The sequence below is a fragment of the Monodelphis domestica genome, chromosome 3 (assembly GCF_027887165.1).
Source record: "Monodelphis domestica isolate mMonDom1 chromosome 3, mMonDom1.pri, whole genome shotgun sequence".
NCBI classification, from domain to species: Eukaryota; Metazoa; Chordata; class Mammalia; order Didelphimorphia; family Didelphidae; genus Monodelphis; species Monodelphis domestica.
Window position 1 is genome coordinate 258,238,298 of NC_077229.1, and position 18,348 is coordinate 258,256,645.

General features: G+C 36.3%; 1 protein-coding gene across 2 annotated transcripts in view; it reads right to left on the reverse strand.

Annotated features, from left to right (window-relative positions):
• The window catches only part of NAPG (NSF attachment protein gamma), a 47,051-nt gene extending 36,279 nt beyond the window's left edge, over window positions 1-10,772 (reverse strand). The window contains exons 1-2 of one of the 2 annotated variants that reach the window (XM_001365029.4): window positions 10,484-10,772; window positions 1,311-1,378 (exon numbers count right to left, since the gene is read on the reverse strand). In XM_001365029.4, coding sequence (XP_001365066.2) covers window positions 1,311-1,378; window positions 10,484-10,617 — 202 coding nt within the window. In that variant the 5' untranslated portion in view covers window positions 10,618-10,772. The remainder of the gene's footprint in view (window positions 1-1,310; window positions 1,379-10,483) is intronic. The other variant, XM_056823645.1, reaches the window with a different exon arrangement.
• Between the last annotated feature and the right edge of the window lie 7,576 nt (window positions 10,773-18,348).

Consider the following 18,348-nt stretch of genomic DNA (forward strand, 5'->3'; position numbering starts at 1 on the left):
CTAGATAGCAAACTGCCTACCTCCAGTATACTCTGAGCTCCCTACCACTGCTGAATGTCATTACTGCTTATAATGAGCAGAACTCAGAAGAGTAAAAAAGAGATGACTTTTTAACCTGCTACATATACTTTTGTTGAGCTGGGATGATGGTGCTTAACAGTTAACAATAATCACATTAGAAGCTAATTAATTCAGAGGCAGATTTTTTCATCTTAAAAGCCAATTGATGTATCACAATGTATGGCCTAATAAAGACAAACTAAACTATGGGCCCAAAACTATAGAAAATCATACAAATCTACTGACCTCCTTACTGAACCCAAATTTTAACCATAAATTAACTCTAAGTCACACATCAAACCAAAAATTCATTTCATATTTTTAAAAGGAGGGGAATCATTACCAAAAAAATGCTTAACTAATTAGGAGAAACAGAATGTCCAAAGATGGAATCCTTATACCCAATTCTGGGTACCATATTCTAGGAAAGATCCTGATAATATGCAACTTGTCAAGAGGAGGGTGATCCAAGTGGTAAGAGAATTTGAAACCAAACACTAGTATGTGTTAGAAGAATTAAATTTAATCTGCTAGCCGCAAAAGCCAGAATTAGAACTACTGAATAGAAGTTACAGAGAAGCTGATTTGAAGTAAATATAAGGAAGGAATTCTTAACAGTTATAGCTATATAGAAACAGAATGACCTGCCTTAGGACATTGCTCCCATTACTGCAGGCCTTCAAAGAAAGACTACATGACCACAAATTGGGCATGATGTAAGGGGATGTGGATTGGACTATATTACCTCTGAGATTTCTTCTGTAACTACAATTTTATGATTCTAAAGTATCCATATGGCTTAATATCAAAGTGAAAAAGTCTAACTTTCACAAATATACCATTGGATCTGTTTCCAGAGAATATGTGAATCATCTAAGAAGAAAATCAAATCAATAACTAGGATATATTTTATTTTGCTGTAAAAAGGTCTATAATATCCAAGTTACACCATATGTAACACATTAAATCCCCATACTTATCACATAACTAGGGGGAACAAGAGCATAGCACATATTTAAACTACTAAAATCTACTTCTGAGTGTCACATCTCTCACTATTCAGATGAAAGGAAGCAGTAGATCAACTCCCAACAATAAAGGAAGCTATCAGTATTTAAGTGGAAAAAATACCAAAGGCATATTGCTGTTAAAAACAGAAACAGATCTATTTGCATTAATGTCATGCTAGATGAAAGCAAATGATTATTTTAAGATTTAGCACTAGATCTAAAAAGACTAGAGTCTCCTACCTGCTTTCCCATATTCAGTTGCCGCACTGTCATAATCTGGCTTCCATTTTAAAAAACCAGTTTTCAGGCTAAAGTGAAAAAGAAGACAACTTTAATACAACTGATCATCTACATTTATAAGTCAGATGAATCATGATGCATTAGCAAATTTAACTGAAAATGATAATCTTAAGAAGCTGAACCATAGCAGAAATAAAACAAAAGGACTTTCCAACCCACAACAATAATAATTAAAAACTCATTTTCTCCTTTATTAAAGGGTTTGCAATTACAGAACAATAGCACAATACTATAATCCAAATGTACAAAATTTGAATAATCAAGTAACCTACTAATTGATTATTTAAGTTCCTTTAAAAAAAATAGAAAGCTTTTCTTTGATATGTTTTCATTTTCTAAACAATGTCCTTTGCACATTAAATTTTCATTCAATTCATAGAACTCTGTGATCATACCACAATATCAATCTCAAAGGCAATAGGAAATCCAACTTGTCCAACAAAACAGAAACCTAGAGCTAGAGATCGATATCAGCTTACCAAGCATGTTCAACCTGCTACCAGGCATATACCAAAGCATCATAAGTCAGTCATCAATTTTTTTTAGCACACATTTTATTTAAGATTTGTGTATGTGTCCTTACCTGAGAAGTGATTAGAACCAGGGCAGTAAGCACTTTTATAAGTTTGCTTAACAAAGAATTGGAAATTGAGGAATGGCTTAACAAGTTGTGGTATAAGTTTGTGATAGAATACTATTGTGCTATAAGAAATAACAAAGGGGGATAGTTTCAGAAAAAGCTGAAAAGATTTATATGAACTAATGCAAAGTGAAGAGAGCAGAGCCAGGACAAGTACATTGTAAGCAAAATACTATAATAATGATCAGTTGTGAAAGACTTAGTTACTCTGACCAAGACAATGATCCAAGACAAATTTTTAAAAAGGAATAAAAGTTTGTTCCAGATCTTATTGTTCAATAAAAAATAAATTATGGGTATCTCTCAATACTAAATTCCAAATATTTGTGTCAAATGTGTCAAATATATAATGTGTCAAAATCACAAAATACCTTATCACCTTACTCCAGACCTCTTTTTAACACTTCTTTATATAAACATAATTGTAATTGATCCTACATAAAACAAGGCACAATCAGTCAATTATTCCTGACAGTCAATATCAGGGAAAAGTCTGAGTCTTCAAAAGCAAACACCCCTGAAGATAACTGAGCAAGGTTTAGAGACAAGAAAAGTCCTTCTTTCCTTTTGAAGACCATGAATCTATACACTGAAACATGAAATTCAATTCAATTCAACAAGCATTTATTAAAGAGATGTAATCAACCTTATAGCTTAACACAACATAAAATAATACTCATTAAAATTATTTTATAACCATTCAAATAATATTTGGTACCACAGGTTTGAATTTTATAACTTCTATATGTCATTTTCACTCTACAAAATTGCACTGTATGCTCTCAACTCCACTCAGTTGTTTATGCTAACCCATTTGCTTGAGATGCCCTGCTTTGACCTGTTAGTCTATGTACTTTTCCCTCCTTTACAGCTCAACTTAAAAGTGGATATATTATACAAAGTTTTCTTCTTGGATCCTCTGATTCTCATTTGCATTTTGTTTTATAACTTTTAAAGATACTTATTCAATTAAATGAACATTAAATGCCTAATATGTGTAAAACAATGTGCTAACTGCCTTTATGTAACATCTCTCTCCTTGACCATAATTTCCCGGAAAGCAGGACAATGTCTTATAATAGACATAGCACTTTAAGGTATGCAAAGCACTTTACATTTAAGCCTTACAACAACCCGGTGAAATAAATATCATAGGTACCATTGTCCCCATTTTTCAGATAAGGAAAATAAGCCTCAAAGACATTAGGTGGCTCACTCAGGTTATGAAGGACAAGAGATGTTGAAAATGAAATCAAAATGGAGGTCTTAAAGGACAAAACTTTCTCTTCCATGAATGCCTCTCTAAATTTAGTATTCTTATCATCACCCAGAGCAATACTCCACACTAAGTGCTTACATTTGCTAATTGCTTGATCTTTACCAAATTCATCTGTTACTTCTTAAAATTCTTGGACCAGTGGCATCAAATTCAAATGGAAAGAGGGGCCACTAACTCTATGTAAAGATCAGAAAACCATATATTAACATTATTTATGTGCTATTATTTTCTTATTTATTTTACCAAATATTCCCCAAGACAGAAATTGTTAATTATATGTAAGAATCTTCTTGAGTCACAGGGTTAAAAGACCACACATTATCTTATTTCACTTTAACTGATTTGAGCCTCGCTTGCAGCATGTCTGGCAGCTCTGTACTCCACAGAATAGTCTTCTACCACCTACTAGGCAATGTGGTCTAGGACAGAGGTGTCAAACATGCTGCGAGTAAGAACCAAATCTGACTAAAATGTAATAGATAATGCTAATATGTGGTCTTCTAACTCTGAAGTCCAAGAGGTCCTTACATACCATTAATGGTCCCTGTTTCCCTTTGAATTTGGCACCACTTGTCTAGGCAACTTCTCATAGTAGAAGAGAATTGAAAACAAAGTAGGCACCCACTGATTGAGGCACTGCTGAACAAATGGAGTATATATGAGCAACTAATTATTATTGTGAAGTATGAAATATGAATATGAAGAATTTAAAGAAACAGTGAAAGATTTATATGAGATGATGCTGTGAGATCTTTATCATAAACAAGGAAGTAAAACATTTTTCTCATGGCTTGGCTTATTAGAATACTCAACATTCTCAAGGAGAATAACTATATGAAAGAGTACATATAGAAAAACAATACATGGAAAGGCCAAAGATTTTGTAAAAGTAAGTGATAAAATAGTTTAGTGGAAAACATGCATGGCTGACTATAAAATTAAAATAAACAAAAGTACAAATATGGTTGTTGTTCAGTTATAGATGACTTGTCATAACCTCATGGACCACAACTATCCATGAGGTTTTTTTGGCAAAAATACTGAGGGGGTGTGCCAGTTCCTTCTCCAGTGAACCCTTCTGTCAGTCAATCAGAGGTTAAGTGACTTGCCCAAGCTCACATAGCTAAGAAGCTTCTGAGGCCCTGTTTGAACTCAGGTCTTCCTGACTCCAAGCCTAGTCCTCTTAACTATGAGTCACAGCTGTCTCCAACAACAACCACAAAGGCCATCAGAGATTCCCTTGTCTAAATCCCCTCACTTTACAGAGAACGTCTCTCGACTTGAAATTGCTTAAATGACTTTCCATAGTCACAAAATTACTATGAGACTTGAGAAAAGAATTATTTTAATCTCAATCTCATATTTTTTTCCCACTCTGTTACCTTCCCATACTGTGCAGTGGGAAAAAAAAAGGTCACATATTTTTTTGCAATCCTTAAAGTTACAGGCATAATACACAGAGAAGTAAATATGAGATAATATGAGGAAGAAAAGAGCACCACCAACTGGGGCTTAGAACTTTATAATTAAATGTCTCCATTGTCATCTCATCTTTATCTTATCATCTACTTCTGGCATTGATCAAATGAGATAATACACATAAAAGTGGTTTTTAAACCTTAAAATGATATTAAAATGTCAGTTATTATTGTCATTATTTTGGTCTTCACTCTATCCACTTCTCTACTACTCTGCCACTGTTATTGCAGAAACAACAGAGGGTCTCACTGGACTAGATGTCATTTTGCATTTTTCTTTGTTTCTAAAATTGACCAAAAAAACCCCCAATATCATTTAGTTGCCAATCCACTAATGATAAGCCTCTCTACAGATGGGAAGTTTGTTTCTTGCTAGGAAAGAAAAAAAGAACATTTGCTACTGGAACTTTTCTTTTGAAATCTTTACCTTCTGTCTTAGTATCAGTTCTAAGATAAAAGAGTGGCAAAAGCTAAGCAACCATGGTTATGGTTTGCCCAGGGTCACCCAGCCGGGAATTGTCTGAGACTAGATTTGAACCCAGATCTTTCTGACTTCAGATCTGGTATTGACTTTCCAAAAACCCTTCCAACATAGTAAAATTTGGCAGTACTTACATTCAGTATAGCCATCAAGAATCCATGGTCAACCCAGGCCACTATTAAGTCAAAATATATACTATGAATTAAATTGCTATTTCTTTTTATTCCTGTAAACCACTGGTTTATACCCTACATATCTGACTATTCTAGGAACTTAAATATAATTTTTATTTTGGAAGTGTCATCCTATATTACAATATTAAGTCAATTTACCCTCTGAATGCTATCTTGCTCACTTGTGAAATATTTCCTTGTCTTTTTTACTATAAGAAACAAGCATTTCACTGGAAAAATCTTTTAAAATAAGTATTATTTTATGCTTTAAATAAACTGCAAATGTTCTGAGGTTGAGAATCATGAGAATTTTTAACTTGCCACCATTTCTAGCATAGTGTTGAGTCCATAGTAGGAACTCAGAGAATTAGTCTACACCTAAATCTCATAGAAATATTACCCTATATTCTTTAAATCTAAATATATGGTTTAATAATAATAATGCATACAAACACATACAAAAAGAAAGTTTGCTACTGGAACTTTTTTTTTTAAGCTTTTGCCTTCTAACTTAATATCAGTTCTAAGACAAAAGAGTGGCAAAGGCTAAGCAACTGTGATTATGATTTGCCCAAGGTCACCCTGGGCATATATACAATATATACAAATATATATACATATGTGTATGCATATATACACATACATATACATGCATATACAAATACACACAAACTAGTGAAGTAAGAATATAGTGCCGAACAACTCCTCTGGTCACTCAATTACTCAGATTTCTACTATAGTTTCTATAAGATAAAGGAGTATATATGGTAGTTCCAGGAAACTCAGGTCCAAGCAAGTTAGGAGCAACTTTTATACTCAATGGGGCAAAGACAGCTGGCACCTTTTTTAAAATGTACATATATCTAGTGCCTATAGATCACAGGCACCTTCTAACTATGACAATCATGAAGAAGCTATAAGAATGCACCCAAGAGTTGGTATAATTTCTCCAGTGTCATGGACTGCACCCATTAATTCATCAGTCATTCTAACTATTTCTGTCTACCTATCCCCCACTCCTTACTCCTGGAAAAGGAACCTGATCTGACCAGAATGCAACACTTAGTACATAACTGCTAAAAGAAATACAACCATAACTATATAATCTACAAACTCATATACATGGATTTTTTAAATGATGGTAAGTTCATTAGCAATAACTTTAGAAATACAGCTGAGGAAGACTCATAGGCAAAGTGGATTCAAAGGCAAGAATATGAAGAAAACCTTAGTCAACCAGCTCTTCTTCATTGGTGTTCCCAGTGGTGTAGAAAAAAGAACATTCAATTCAGAATGAGAGGACTTGGGGTCAAATTCTTCTATTTCTGCTATTTACTACCTACATAATTTGAAATAGGCCATTTCACTTTTTTTGCCTTAGTTTCTACCCCTGTAAAATGCACGAATCAGACTAGATAATACTAAAATTCTTTGTGATAAGTTGAGAGAAAATACTACAACTAACAGAATATCAGTCTACTAAATCTTTTGGGTTACTGATTTTAGTGATCAAAATTTCCAAACCAAAAATATAGGGCCTAACAAATAATATTTCTTTTATAAATCCTTTTTAAAAGTAATGCCACGTAGTAGTTACACAGGAAGTAATTTATATCACTAATTTTAGTTCACTATGGTAGAGCATAATGTAGTATGTAGTAATATTTTCTAACTTGAGATCAAGTTTACTTTCCTTCTGCCCTGAAAAATATAAGGGACTGTTAGAGTTATTTCAAATCTAAGAACCATAATCATAAATTTAGAGGTAGAAGGGTCTTAAACGATCAATTTAGTCACACTATTTAAATTTAATTCTGTTAGTATCAATGTCAAAATATTTGTTCTTTTGATAAATATCTGGGGGGGGGGGGGGAAATGCTCAAGGAGCTATCCTAGGTGCTGGACAAAACAAGAATGAATAAGAACAAAGAGAACATTATATTCAGCAACAGAAATATTGCTTGAAGAATGACTTGTGTATGTCTAACTCCAGATGAAGAACTAATAAATAGGAACAAGCAAAACATAGTTTATATATACATATATCTTTTTGTTAAATGATACTTTCTCTACTACAGGGAGGGAAGGGAGAATGGGAGATCCTGGGAATTTTAATGTAACAAACAAATTAATTGATTTTTTAAAAAAGAAGAATAAGACAAAAGTCCCTCATCTTAAAGTTTTTTGGAGAAGTGTTTATATACATGCATGAATGATACACATACACTTAAATATATATAATAGAGGAAGGAAAAGGCAACACTAGGAAAGACAACATTTGAAGGGTAAGTGGTTCAGTTAGTTGGGTCAACAATCATTTTTTTTAAACCCTTATCTTCCATCTTCGAATCAAAACTGTGTATTGGTTCCAAGGCAGAAGAGAGGTAAGGGCTAGGCAATGACGGTCAAGTGACTTACCCAGGGTCACACAGCTAGGAAGTGTCTGAAGCCATATTTGAACCTAGGACCTCCCTTTTCTAGGATTAGCTCTCAATTCACTAAGCCATTCAGCTGCCCCCTCAACAATCATTTATTAAGTTCTTAATATATATCAATCACTGTGCTGAGTTGTAGATATATAAATAAAGACAAAAACAGTCCCTGCCCTCAAAGAGTTCATATGCTAATGGAGACAACCCATAAATAACTAGGCACCTACAAGATATGTCACAAGAAAATGAGAAAAAAGTTCATTCTACATAAAAAAAAAAGTGTTTGTAAATGAATTAAGCAAAAAAGCCTTTCTTGTCCAAAGAATTCAATGGGGCAATACTATGATTCTTCCTCACACAGAACCAGAGAGTTTAGTTTATCCAAGGGGCCCCAAATGGGCTGCCAATGCTGGGCAAGAAAAAGACAAAACTTTCCATTCATTGGTCATATAAGAAAGAATTGATCAAGGACTGAGGGCAGAAAAACATCTATCAAATCCTAGGCTCCCCATTCTTTACCCTGGGTTAATTTTCCACCCTGATTCAAACCTGCTCAAATTTCCTTTGCTTTTTTGTTTTTTGTTTTTATTTTTCATTTTTTGTATTAAAGGAAAGGGGACAGTTAGGTAACTCAGTGGATAAAGCATCAGGCCTGGAGTTGGGAGGACCTGAGTTCAAATTTGACCTCACATATTGTGGAAGAGACATGAAGAAAGGGAGGATACACAGATTACCTATTTTATTACAATACTTTCTAGCTATGTGATCCTGGGTTAAGCCCAGGATAAGTTATAGAAGTAAATATTAAAATTCAAAATCTAAGAAGCAGAATAGTTTGATGTAATGATGAAAATTCAAAATGTGGCCATATATTTGTGGTTGTATGAAGTGAAGATGAATAAAGTCACTGGTCTTCTCAAGGACTATGAAGTCATCAAAGTAGACACTGAAGTCATGATGACAAGAAACTGGGAGTGGGATGGTGAACTGAAGGAATAAAAAAAGAAGTAATATCCTAAAGGTTAGTAGATGCAATGAGAAAGAAAGAAAAGGGGCAGTATAAATGATAATATGGTGTTCAAAAAATTATCCAGTGGGGGAAGCTGGGTGGTTCAGTGCATTGAGGGCCAACCTAAAGATGTAAGGACCAGGGTTAAAATCTGACCTCAGACACTTCCTAGCTGTAGGAGTCAAGTCACTTAATCCCCAATGTTACCCTTACTGCTCTTCTGTCTTGGAACCAATACACACTATTGATTCTAAGATAGAAGGCCAGGGTTAAAACAACAACAACAATAATAATAACAACAATGATTGAAGTAATAGTGAAATTAAGTAACATGTTATGCCAAACATTCCAACTCACCCTGGAAGTTGGGGATAGAAGTGAGAAAAGTGTCCCGTTGAATCCTATCATAAACATAATTGAATTAAGGAAATAAAAAAGATCTTTCACTGACAAGGTATTACTTCTTAAATGACTAGAAACTGAAACATGCAACCCTAACTACTACTGGAAAGTAAATCTGTATTTGCTATCTAGATAGGATATATAACCTGAGTATCCAATAGAAAATTTCAGTTCTCTGAATACCATGTTTTCTATTATCTTCTTCATCAGACAGTGGCACTGCCATTTGCTATACTCGAGTATATCAAGCCCATACAAAATTAAATTGGTATGATCCCTGCCTTCTAAAAATGTATAATCATGAAGACAACAAAATATGAACTATCAAAACTTTAAATATACTAAGTGTTTGCAAGTGTTCAAGGAATAGTGAAATTATTTTTCTTTAATGAAGAGAATGAATGGGGGGAGATAACCAGAATGAGTCTGAGAATACCCCCACCCCTTCATATAGAAAAAAGTTTTGGGGGAGAAAATGGATGAAATAGGTATGATTTCTAAAGCTTTCGAAGTAAGGAACAGCTGTGTTGTGAGTTCCTAACAAAATATCACATAAATGTTCTGACAAATGTGGCTGTCATCTATAATTCGGGTCATCAAGACTTCCTTTCCTTAAAGCGACAGTTGTCAATACCACTGGCACCTAGAAAAGACAGATGACTATTGGATAATCTACAGCAATTTGGGCAGGGAAGGGTAGGAGGTTGTTAAATTCGAGGCTAACTCTCACTGAGCAATTACAAAAAACTCATTCTATAAAGAAATCTGAAATCATACATAAATTGAAAAAGCATGTAAATATATTCTAATTATTGTTGTTGCTGTAATGTGATGGGGAAAATGACAGATTCGACAACTCTTGGTGGAATTTATTATTTACGTAAGACCCATTTGTGTGTTTGTTTAGCTGCAAAAGGGAACGCAAACACAGAATCCACACCCTCTCCCAAAAAGCAGGGAACACTGCAGTATTATGGATTACATCCATAGCCTCGGAAAACCCGGAAATTGAGAAAGGAAACTACAACTCCCAGGGTGCACCGCAACCCCCTCCCCCGACACCCAGTCCCCACTTCAGCCAGGGCTCGTGGGGCTGTCAGGGGCCTTGGGGTCCCCAGACGGGCTACCCGCCAGCTCGACGGAATAGCAAGTCCAGGGCAACTCCCTGGTTCAAGTAAATGAACAACCCATGCCCCAGCTCTGGATCTGGCTCACTCACTATTTCTCTGCTTTGGCGATATGCTCCAGCCCTTCGTTAATCTTCTGCGCTGCCATTTCTGCAGTCTCGGCTCGGACCCCTCGGAGGGGACTCCCTCTTCCTGCCGCTGCTGCTGCTGCTGCAAAGGATTCCATCTTGAAGCCGAGGACTTAAGAGATTCGGAAGAAAGAAAGAAGGAAAGACCGAATGGCAGGCCAGCAATCTGGCTACGGCGGGATGGAGGGTTCAAACCCGGCGATGATGGCGGCGGTAGTAGAGTTGTCAGAGCGTTCTGTGAGGTGGCCGGCACTGGCGCAGGCGCAATACGCCTATTTTCTCTGCCGGCTCTGCTGGCAGCTGCGCAGTGCTTCTAGTTTGGGGAAGGCGGAAAGTCTCCAGCTTGTTTGGTCTCCTGGAGTGGAGAGAAACCTGGGCTTCTCAGGTTGACTTGGACCCCGTGGGACCACCACAGAAAACGCACTTGGGTGAAAACAGTGAAATAAGTCTGTTCCTTTGAAAATTGTTGGTGTCTTTTTAATCCATTCAAGGTCAATGCGGTTTGAAGCTTTCAGAGCTTAAAACCCAAGAATTGTAAGTATGTGGACACTTCTGCCCCTGTAAGGATTAAGTCTCCAATAGGAAACTTAGCTATATATACTTTACACACAAGGGGGTCACTACTGGGATCCAAGAAGCCTTTCTACCTCTTGAATTTGTGGATTTAGAACTTCAAAAGGACCTTAGAAACCATCATTCAACATTTAAGTACATGGTTTGCCCAACCTTTTTCTTTTGAAAGATTCCATTTGCTTACTACTTGGGAAACTTAAGAAAGAAAATAAAAGACATTGCATCCTCATCTTTCTCTTTGGAATCCCAAACTTCTTTAAAAGCACTAACCTCTGCCTCTATCCACCTCAAGTTGTCAGTCCTTTTTTCCTTTTGAAATTACTTAGTATATGTAATTTGTACAATACTTGAGATGAATGAAAAGCATTTATTAAGCACTTTGTTGCTCCATCTTTTCTGACTCCATGACATCATTTGGCAAAGTTACCGCCATTTCCTTCTCTAATTCATTTTACAGATGAGGAAACTGAGTCAAAGTTTAAATGACTTGCTCAGGTTTAAGTATTTGAGGCTAGAGTTGAATTCTAGAAGATGTCTTCCTGAAGGTCCAGCCTTCTATCCATTATACCACCCAGGAACCTTACCTAGCTACACAATATTTATCTGTCTTCTTAGATACACTTGAATATGTAACTAAGTGAGATAACATTGTAAAGGCTTAGCAAACCTTTAAGAGCTAACTAGCCCTTTAATGGTAGCTAAGAGCTATTACTGTTATTCATTTTAGCAGAATGTGCTCCTTGAGAGCAGAGGTTATTTTTGTTTTCTCACCCTGTGGCTAGCACCATATCATATATGTGATATCGAAATCACTTTAAAAGACTGATAGATATTAATTTAAGGTCGCCAAGGAATTCAGCTATGTAATTCCTAAATGAAAACTCAAGTCAGCAGTCAACCTTTTGGAGTTTTTAATTACAAACAGGAGGAAGAAAGGTATTAGAGAGAGAGAGAGAGAGAGAAAGGGGAGAGAAGGGAATAGGACTTAAATACCCCCTCTCCTTAGGCTGGGCCAAAGGCCCAAGCCCTTAGATAGCTGAGGCAAAGAAAAGAGATCAGTCCCTATCACTCACATGACCAAAATGGAGAAACAGTCTCAGGGACCTCCACCTCCAGACTCCTTCAGAGCAAAACCTCCCAGAGCAAAACCTCCTCAGAGCAAAACCTCTCACAGCAAAAAACTCTCCTCCTTCTGTCCTCAGACTCTGCTATCTTTAAGGAAACCATCTAAGTTCCCTCCCCTCAGTTCTCACATCTACCAATCACTGTCAATGTCTCCCCTGTGCCAATGGTGGCTCTAGTTTAACCCAGGACCGCCCAGAGGTCTGTGGCTTTGCACATGTCTGTTGAAGGTCATCGACTGGGTAAACCCTTAATAAGCTTTTGAATTTTGTGGAACACTATAAGTATGTGAACATTTTCCATTTAAATTTAATTTAAATCATACCTACCTTAGAGAACAGACCTACCACCAAGAGTAGAGAAGTTTGGAGATAAAGAGATTTTTTTCTATCTTCCCTCTCTTGACTTTCCAGTACCCTTTTATGTGTTACCTTGCCCCAAGCTCCTTGAGGATAGAATTTGTTTTCATTATTCATGTTTGTATTCCCAGCCCAGTGTTTGGAACATAATATTGGTTAAATAAATGTTTTATCTGTCAGGGAACAAACATTTATTAAGTATTTATTATTATATATGTCAAGGCATTGTGCTAAGTACTAGGGAGACAGCCTGCCCTCAAGAAGCATACATTATAACAGAAAAGGCAATGAATTGTACATATATAATGATAGATTAAAAATATAAATATAAATGTAAGAGATATTATTCAAAATCATAACCTGGCCCCTTCCTAGCTTTCTTGTCTCCTTATACTTTATACCACTCCTCCTCTCTTTGCTATCTGTGGATCCTGGCCTCTCGGTTTTTCTGAAACAACATCTCCTGCCTCCAGACATTATCAAAGGCTGTCCCTCTGTACCTGGAATTCCTCTCCTTCCTCATCTCCCCTTCTGACTTTTATAGTTTCCTTCAGGGCCCTGTTAAAATCTCAACTCTCACAAGAAGCCTTTCCCAATCTCCCTGAATTCTATTTCCCTCCCTCTGTTGATTATGACCATTTTTTTCCTATGTGTACATATTTTTTCTGCCCATAGTTATTAAAACATTGATCCTACCACAACTGCACCCCCACCCCTGCCCTTAGATTGTGAGCTCCCTAAGAGCAAGGACTATCCTTTGCCTTTCTTTGCATCCTCAGTACTTAGCATAGTACCTATCACATGGTAGTCACTTAATAAATGATTGTTGGTTGACTAGCAGGATAAGGACTGGACCTGTGATTTTATTGGTGCAGAGAATTCCAGAATGAGGAAATTTCTTTTACCAGTGCAGATGGACATCTTTTTTCTGCAATTTAGTCATAGAGATTTGCTCAGGATCACAAAGTCATATGTCAGATAGGGCTAAGGGGTATTTCTGACTTTGAGGTATTCTACTGTGCTCCACCAACTCTCATACAAAAATAAATACAAAATTTTATAAGTGAGTTAGTTTGTTAGCAGTTCTGACAATAAAGAAAAAAGCTTCATGTAGTAGTTTTGCTAAATTTTAAAGAAAAAAAACAAAGCAAGATGAGGAGGGACTACATTCCAGGTATGAAGGGCAGTTGGTGACAGGGATAGGAGATCCAGCATTGTGGGTACAGAGTAGTTAGTAAATCAATATGACTGGATCAGAATACTCTGAGGCATGAGTAATGTGTAAGGAAACAAGAAATATAAGAAAGGGCCAAACTGTGAAGAGATGAAAACATCAAACAAAATCTATATTTGACCCTAGATGTAATAGGGAGCCTCTGAAGTTTAATGCATATTGTGGGAGTAGCACATGATATGATTAGAAAATCATTTTCGCAACTTGTTAAACTAGTTCAAGCTGAAAATGGAATGAAATAAAACACTTAAGTTAACAAAAGAAGATTTATTTAGCCATTAGCATGAAAAGGATGCATAGTGAGGCTACTGTATTAGTTCAGATAGACATAGCCCCCCCAAAACCCCCACCCTCATCTGCACACTGAACATTATCTTGTCTATAAGGGTATGTGGAATGTGGTGACTGGCATGACATAGGGCACTAACTCATTCAAGAGATAACCTTTTATGCCCAAGGCAACTAGGAAGCCACTCAGTCCACTGTCCTAATCAGGTGTCAGGGTTGGGGTCTCTGATTTTTAGGGAAGAAAAAAACTAGCTTATCTAGATATCAAACATTGCTTCCACCACATAGTAGGAAGAGACTTAAGGGAGGGAGATTATATGAAAGACTGTTCCAATAATCTGAGCAAGAGGAAATGAAAGACCAAATTAGGGTGGAGGAAATGAATGGGAAAGATTGTAAAGTCATTTAGTCAATAAGCATTTATTGGGTACCTACTATGTAAAAGCACTAAGGATGCAAAAAGAGGCAAAAGTCAACCTCTGCATTCAAGGAATTTACAGTTTAATGTGGAGACAACAAGAGAGAATATGTACAAAAAAAGATATTCAGAATAAGCAGGAAATAAGAAAAGGAAACCAGGAGAATTAAGAGGGATTGGGGCAGGCTTCCTCTGAAAGAAACAACGGGATTTTTCAGTTTATTAGATATGTGATGTGAGCAGAGATGAAAATTGTCTGAGGAATCATTGATTGGTTTTATATCCAATTATACAATCAACAACACAGGGATATGAAAAATCAGCTATTATCCTCTGAGCATAGTCTCACAATATACAAAAATCAATGAGCCCTAAGCAGCAGTTTGAGATATAAAAAGATGAATTTAGTCTTGTGATGAGCCCTCTTGCCTTCAACAGTCCCATGACATCAACTTGGTCTAAAGAGGAAATCTAAGGACACCCTGACTTCAAGTTTTAGGATTCTGCTTGGGAGAGGTATAGGGTCGTTCATAAAATGAATGAGTACCTAGGAAATTTCTGGGGTAAGAAACCAAATCATTTCAAAATAACAATTTATAGCAGGTTCTTATAAAGCATCTCCATTTACTACTCCATCCTTTTTGTTGGCTTGTTTTTTAAAATTTATACCTTTCATCTTAGAATCAATACTAGTATTGGTTCCAGGGCAGAAGAGTGATGAGGGCTATGCAATGGGGGTTAAGTGACTTGCCCAGGATCACACAGCTAGGAAGTGTCTGAGGTCAGATTTTAAGCTAGGACCTCCCATCTCTAGGCCTGGCTCTCAATCCACTGAGCCACCCAGCTGCCCCCTCCATGTAAACCTTAAATTTCTCAGACTTATGAATGTTGGAAATTTCCCCATTGGGGAATCTTCTACTTTAAAAATTCCCTAGCAGATAGTGAGAATTCTACTTGAATGTGAGGGCTCCTTGCCTTGGGAATATCCCTACCCCACCCTACTTAGGACTGCTTTAAGACAGAGAGCTCCTTGAGAACAATGAAAAGTACTTTGATCCATGCTTATGGAAGGGACAGGAAGTTCTTTGAGTCATGACTGTTTTAGAATTAATGCAATGGGATACTAAGTACCTATAAAGGTGGGCAACTTATAAACTACTTAGACCTAAAAGGTGAAAACTTACTCAGAGGTTTTCTCTTAATGAAATTAGTCAACACAGAAGCAGCATTTTTTTCTCTCTTACTAAAGAGATTAAAACTACTCAGCTGAGAATTCAACGTGGGCAGTCCTTTAGAAACATCTACAGTGATTGGTACATGTAAGGACTTAGGGGAGGTGACAGAGAAGATTTTGCACTTAAAAATGAGAGCTCAGGGAAGAGCTGGGAAGTCATTCTGAAACATTCAGATTGGAGAGACTCATTCTGAGGAGACTGATTCTAAAACATTCAGATGGAGGAGGGAGCTGGTAAAAGCAGCTGAGATGCTGCTGGCCTGGTGTCATTAGAAATCCTTACTTAGACAGATCTTATGGTGAGTTTTAAAAAACTGACTGATTACTCTTTTAAGACTCAGGTCTAGGCCATATTGGCTTGAGGCCCTTCATACTTATTCCTTTCTTACTTTCTCTCTCTTTCTTTGATTACTCATTGTATTGTTAATTAAAATCTCTATAAAACCCAATTGACTTGGTTATTTGAATAATTGGGAATATTTCCCTGGCGACCACCTTATATTTGATTTTAAACCCAAGACACTGTAGTGAAACATATTTCTGCGGTCAAATTTGACTCACCCTCTCTTATATCTATCACAATTTATATCTTCCACTATTTTAACCACTACAGTTTAAGACCTCAACCATTTTAAATCTCACATCCATCCTTTTATTTAAACCTACTTTTCTCCTAGTGTGAACTTTGAAGATAAATTTTAAAACTACATAATTTCTTTGTAATTCCTGGAGTACACAGTAAATATTAAGAGTGAAAAAAGCTTTATAAACTGTAAAACTTCACATATATACAAGTAGGAATGGCTTTCATGTATATGTGTATATATATATGTGTATATATATATATACATATATATATATATAATATTGATGCTATGGCATTTGATATTACAAGGAGTTTTCCTATATGCAGAAACAGTTGTCCCTAAGTTAGCGCAGGTGGCAAAAGGACAGAAAGGGATCCATGGGCCCCTCTGGATCCCTGCTTTGGCCCAGGTTTCTCTTGACTTAGGTTTAAAATGTAAATCATTCACATATGGTATTTCATATATTTATCACCATTTCATTTATTTGCCTTCACTTAGAATTTCAGCTCTGGAAAAATATCCAAATTTAGCTCATGCTTCTTTTTGCATTAAGATTTTTATCTCCTTTCTAACTTCATAAGACCCAAAAGGAAAAGATCCTTGACTTAAAGAGTCAAATACATTTGCTGCCTGTAATCCAAATGTAAAAAGTATAATGAAATTTTTGGACATTGGTAAATATTAGAAAACTTCTACCTCCTACTCCCATCCTCCAGACATGGAGTTTCAGTGCAGCCAAATAACCTTTTTTAAAAAGTATACTTGTGATTCATTTTCAAAGTCACTGGGGCAAAAGGGAAATGTTCTCATCAATACCTACTCCACCTTTCATTAGTGGCTTATTAGAGATACCAGCAAAAGGCCAGAAGTCTTCTGTTTTTGTACTTGGATAGTTGTTTCCGATCCCTTGTCCCTCAGGTTCCCCTTAGCATATTGCTACAGATTTTTTTGTCTTAAATTTGGCTGGGATCCTATAAATCCTGCTACTGTATCCACTGTGCACTTAGAAGCCCAAGAGATATGGGAGTTTCCTGTTCCCAGGTCAAACACTTATTTTCTATGAGGTATCTTTTTTGGGGTGGTTGCCATGAGTGAATTGATTTATTATCTCAAGAAGATAGAGCAATGTGGATTAGACAATAATATAATTAGATAAACTAATAATTTGTTGAATGGGCAGTACTTGTTGTTTTAAGTCAGCATGTCAGAAGGTCTGCAAAGGACTATCTAAGGGATTTGTGCTTGACTGTGTTCTATTGGACATTTTTATTAATGACTTTAATGGATTTAGTTTGGAGGCCCATCAGATTTGCAGATGATACCAATCCAGGAAGGACAGCTAACACATCAGAAGACAGTCAGATTATAAAAGAAGCTTTATAGGCTGGAACATTGAGTTAAATCTAATAAGGTGAAATTTGATAGGGTTAAATGTAATTAGTGTCACAACTACAAGATGGAGGAAGCATGGTGAGACAGAAATTGTTCTCTATAAGATCTGAGAATTTAGTAGTTTAATATTCATAAATACTGTAATGTGGTGTCCAAAAAAGCTAATGTTATTTTGAGTCATAGTAAGAAAAGCATAGGCTCTTGGAATAGAGAATTAATGGTCCAATTGTATATTAATAAAATTAAAAATAAATAATGATGAGGATAGCTAACATTTATATAGTACTTACTATGTGTCTGGCAATGTGAGTTAATAGATGTGTGAAGCAAATGCAATTTCACCATTCCATTCCCTACCACAACATTTATTTGTGGTAAAGCAAAGCTAGAAAACACAAAGGATGGGACACATAAATAAATTTTGCCATGGAGGGGGAAGGAAGGATGTAATTTTTTTTCTTTTTCTAAAATAAAAAACATTGGGGATAGCTGGGTAGCTCAGTAGATTGAGAGTGAGACCTAGAGATGGGAGGTCCTCAGTTCCAATCTGGTCTCAGACACTTCCTAGCTGGGTGACCCTGGGCAAGTCACTTGACCCCCATTGCCTAGCCCTTACCACTCT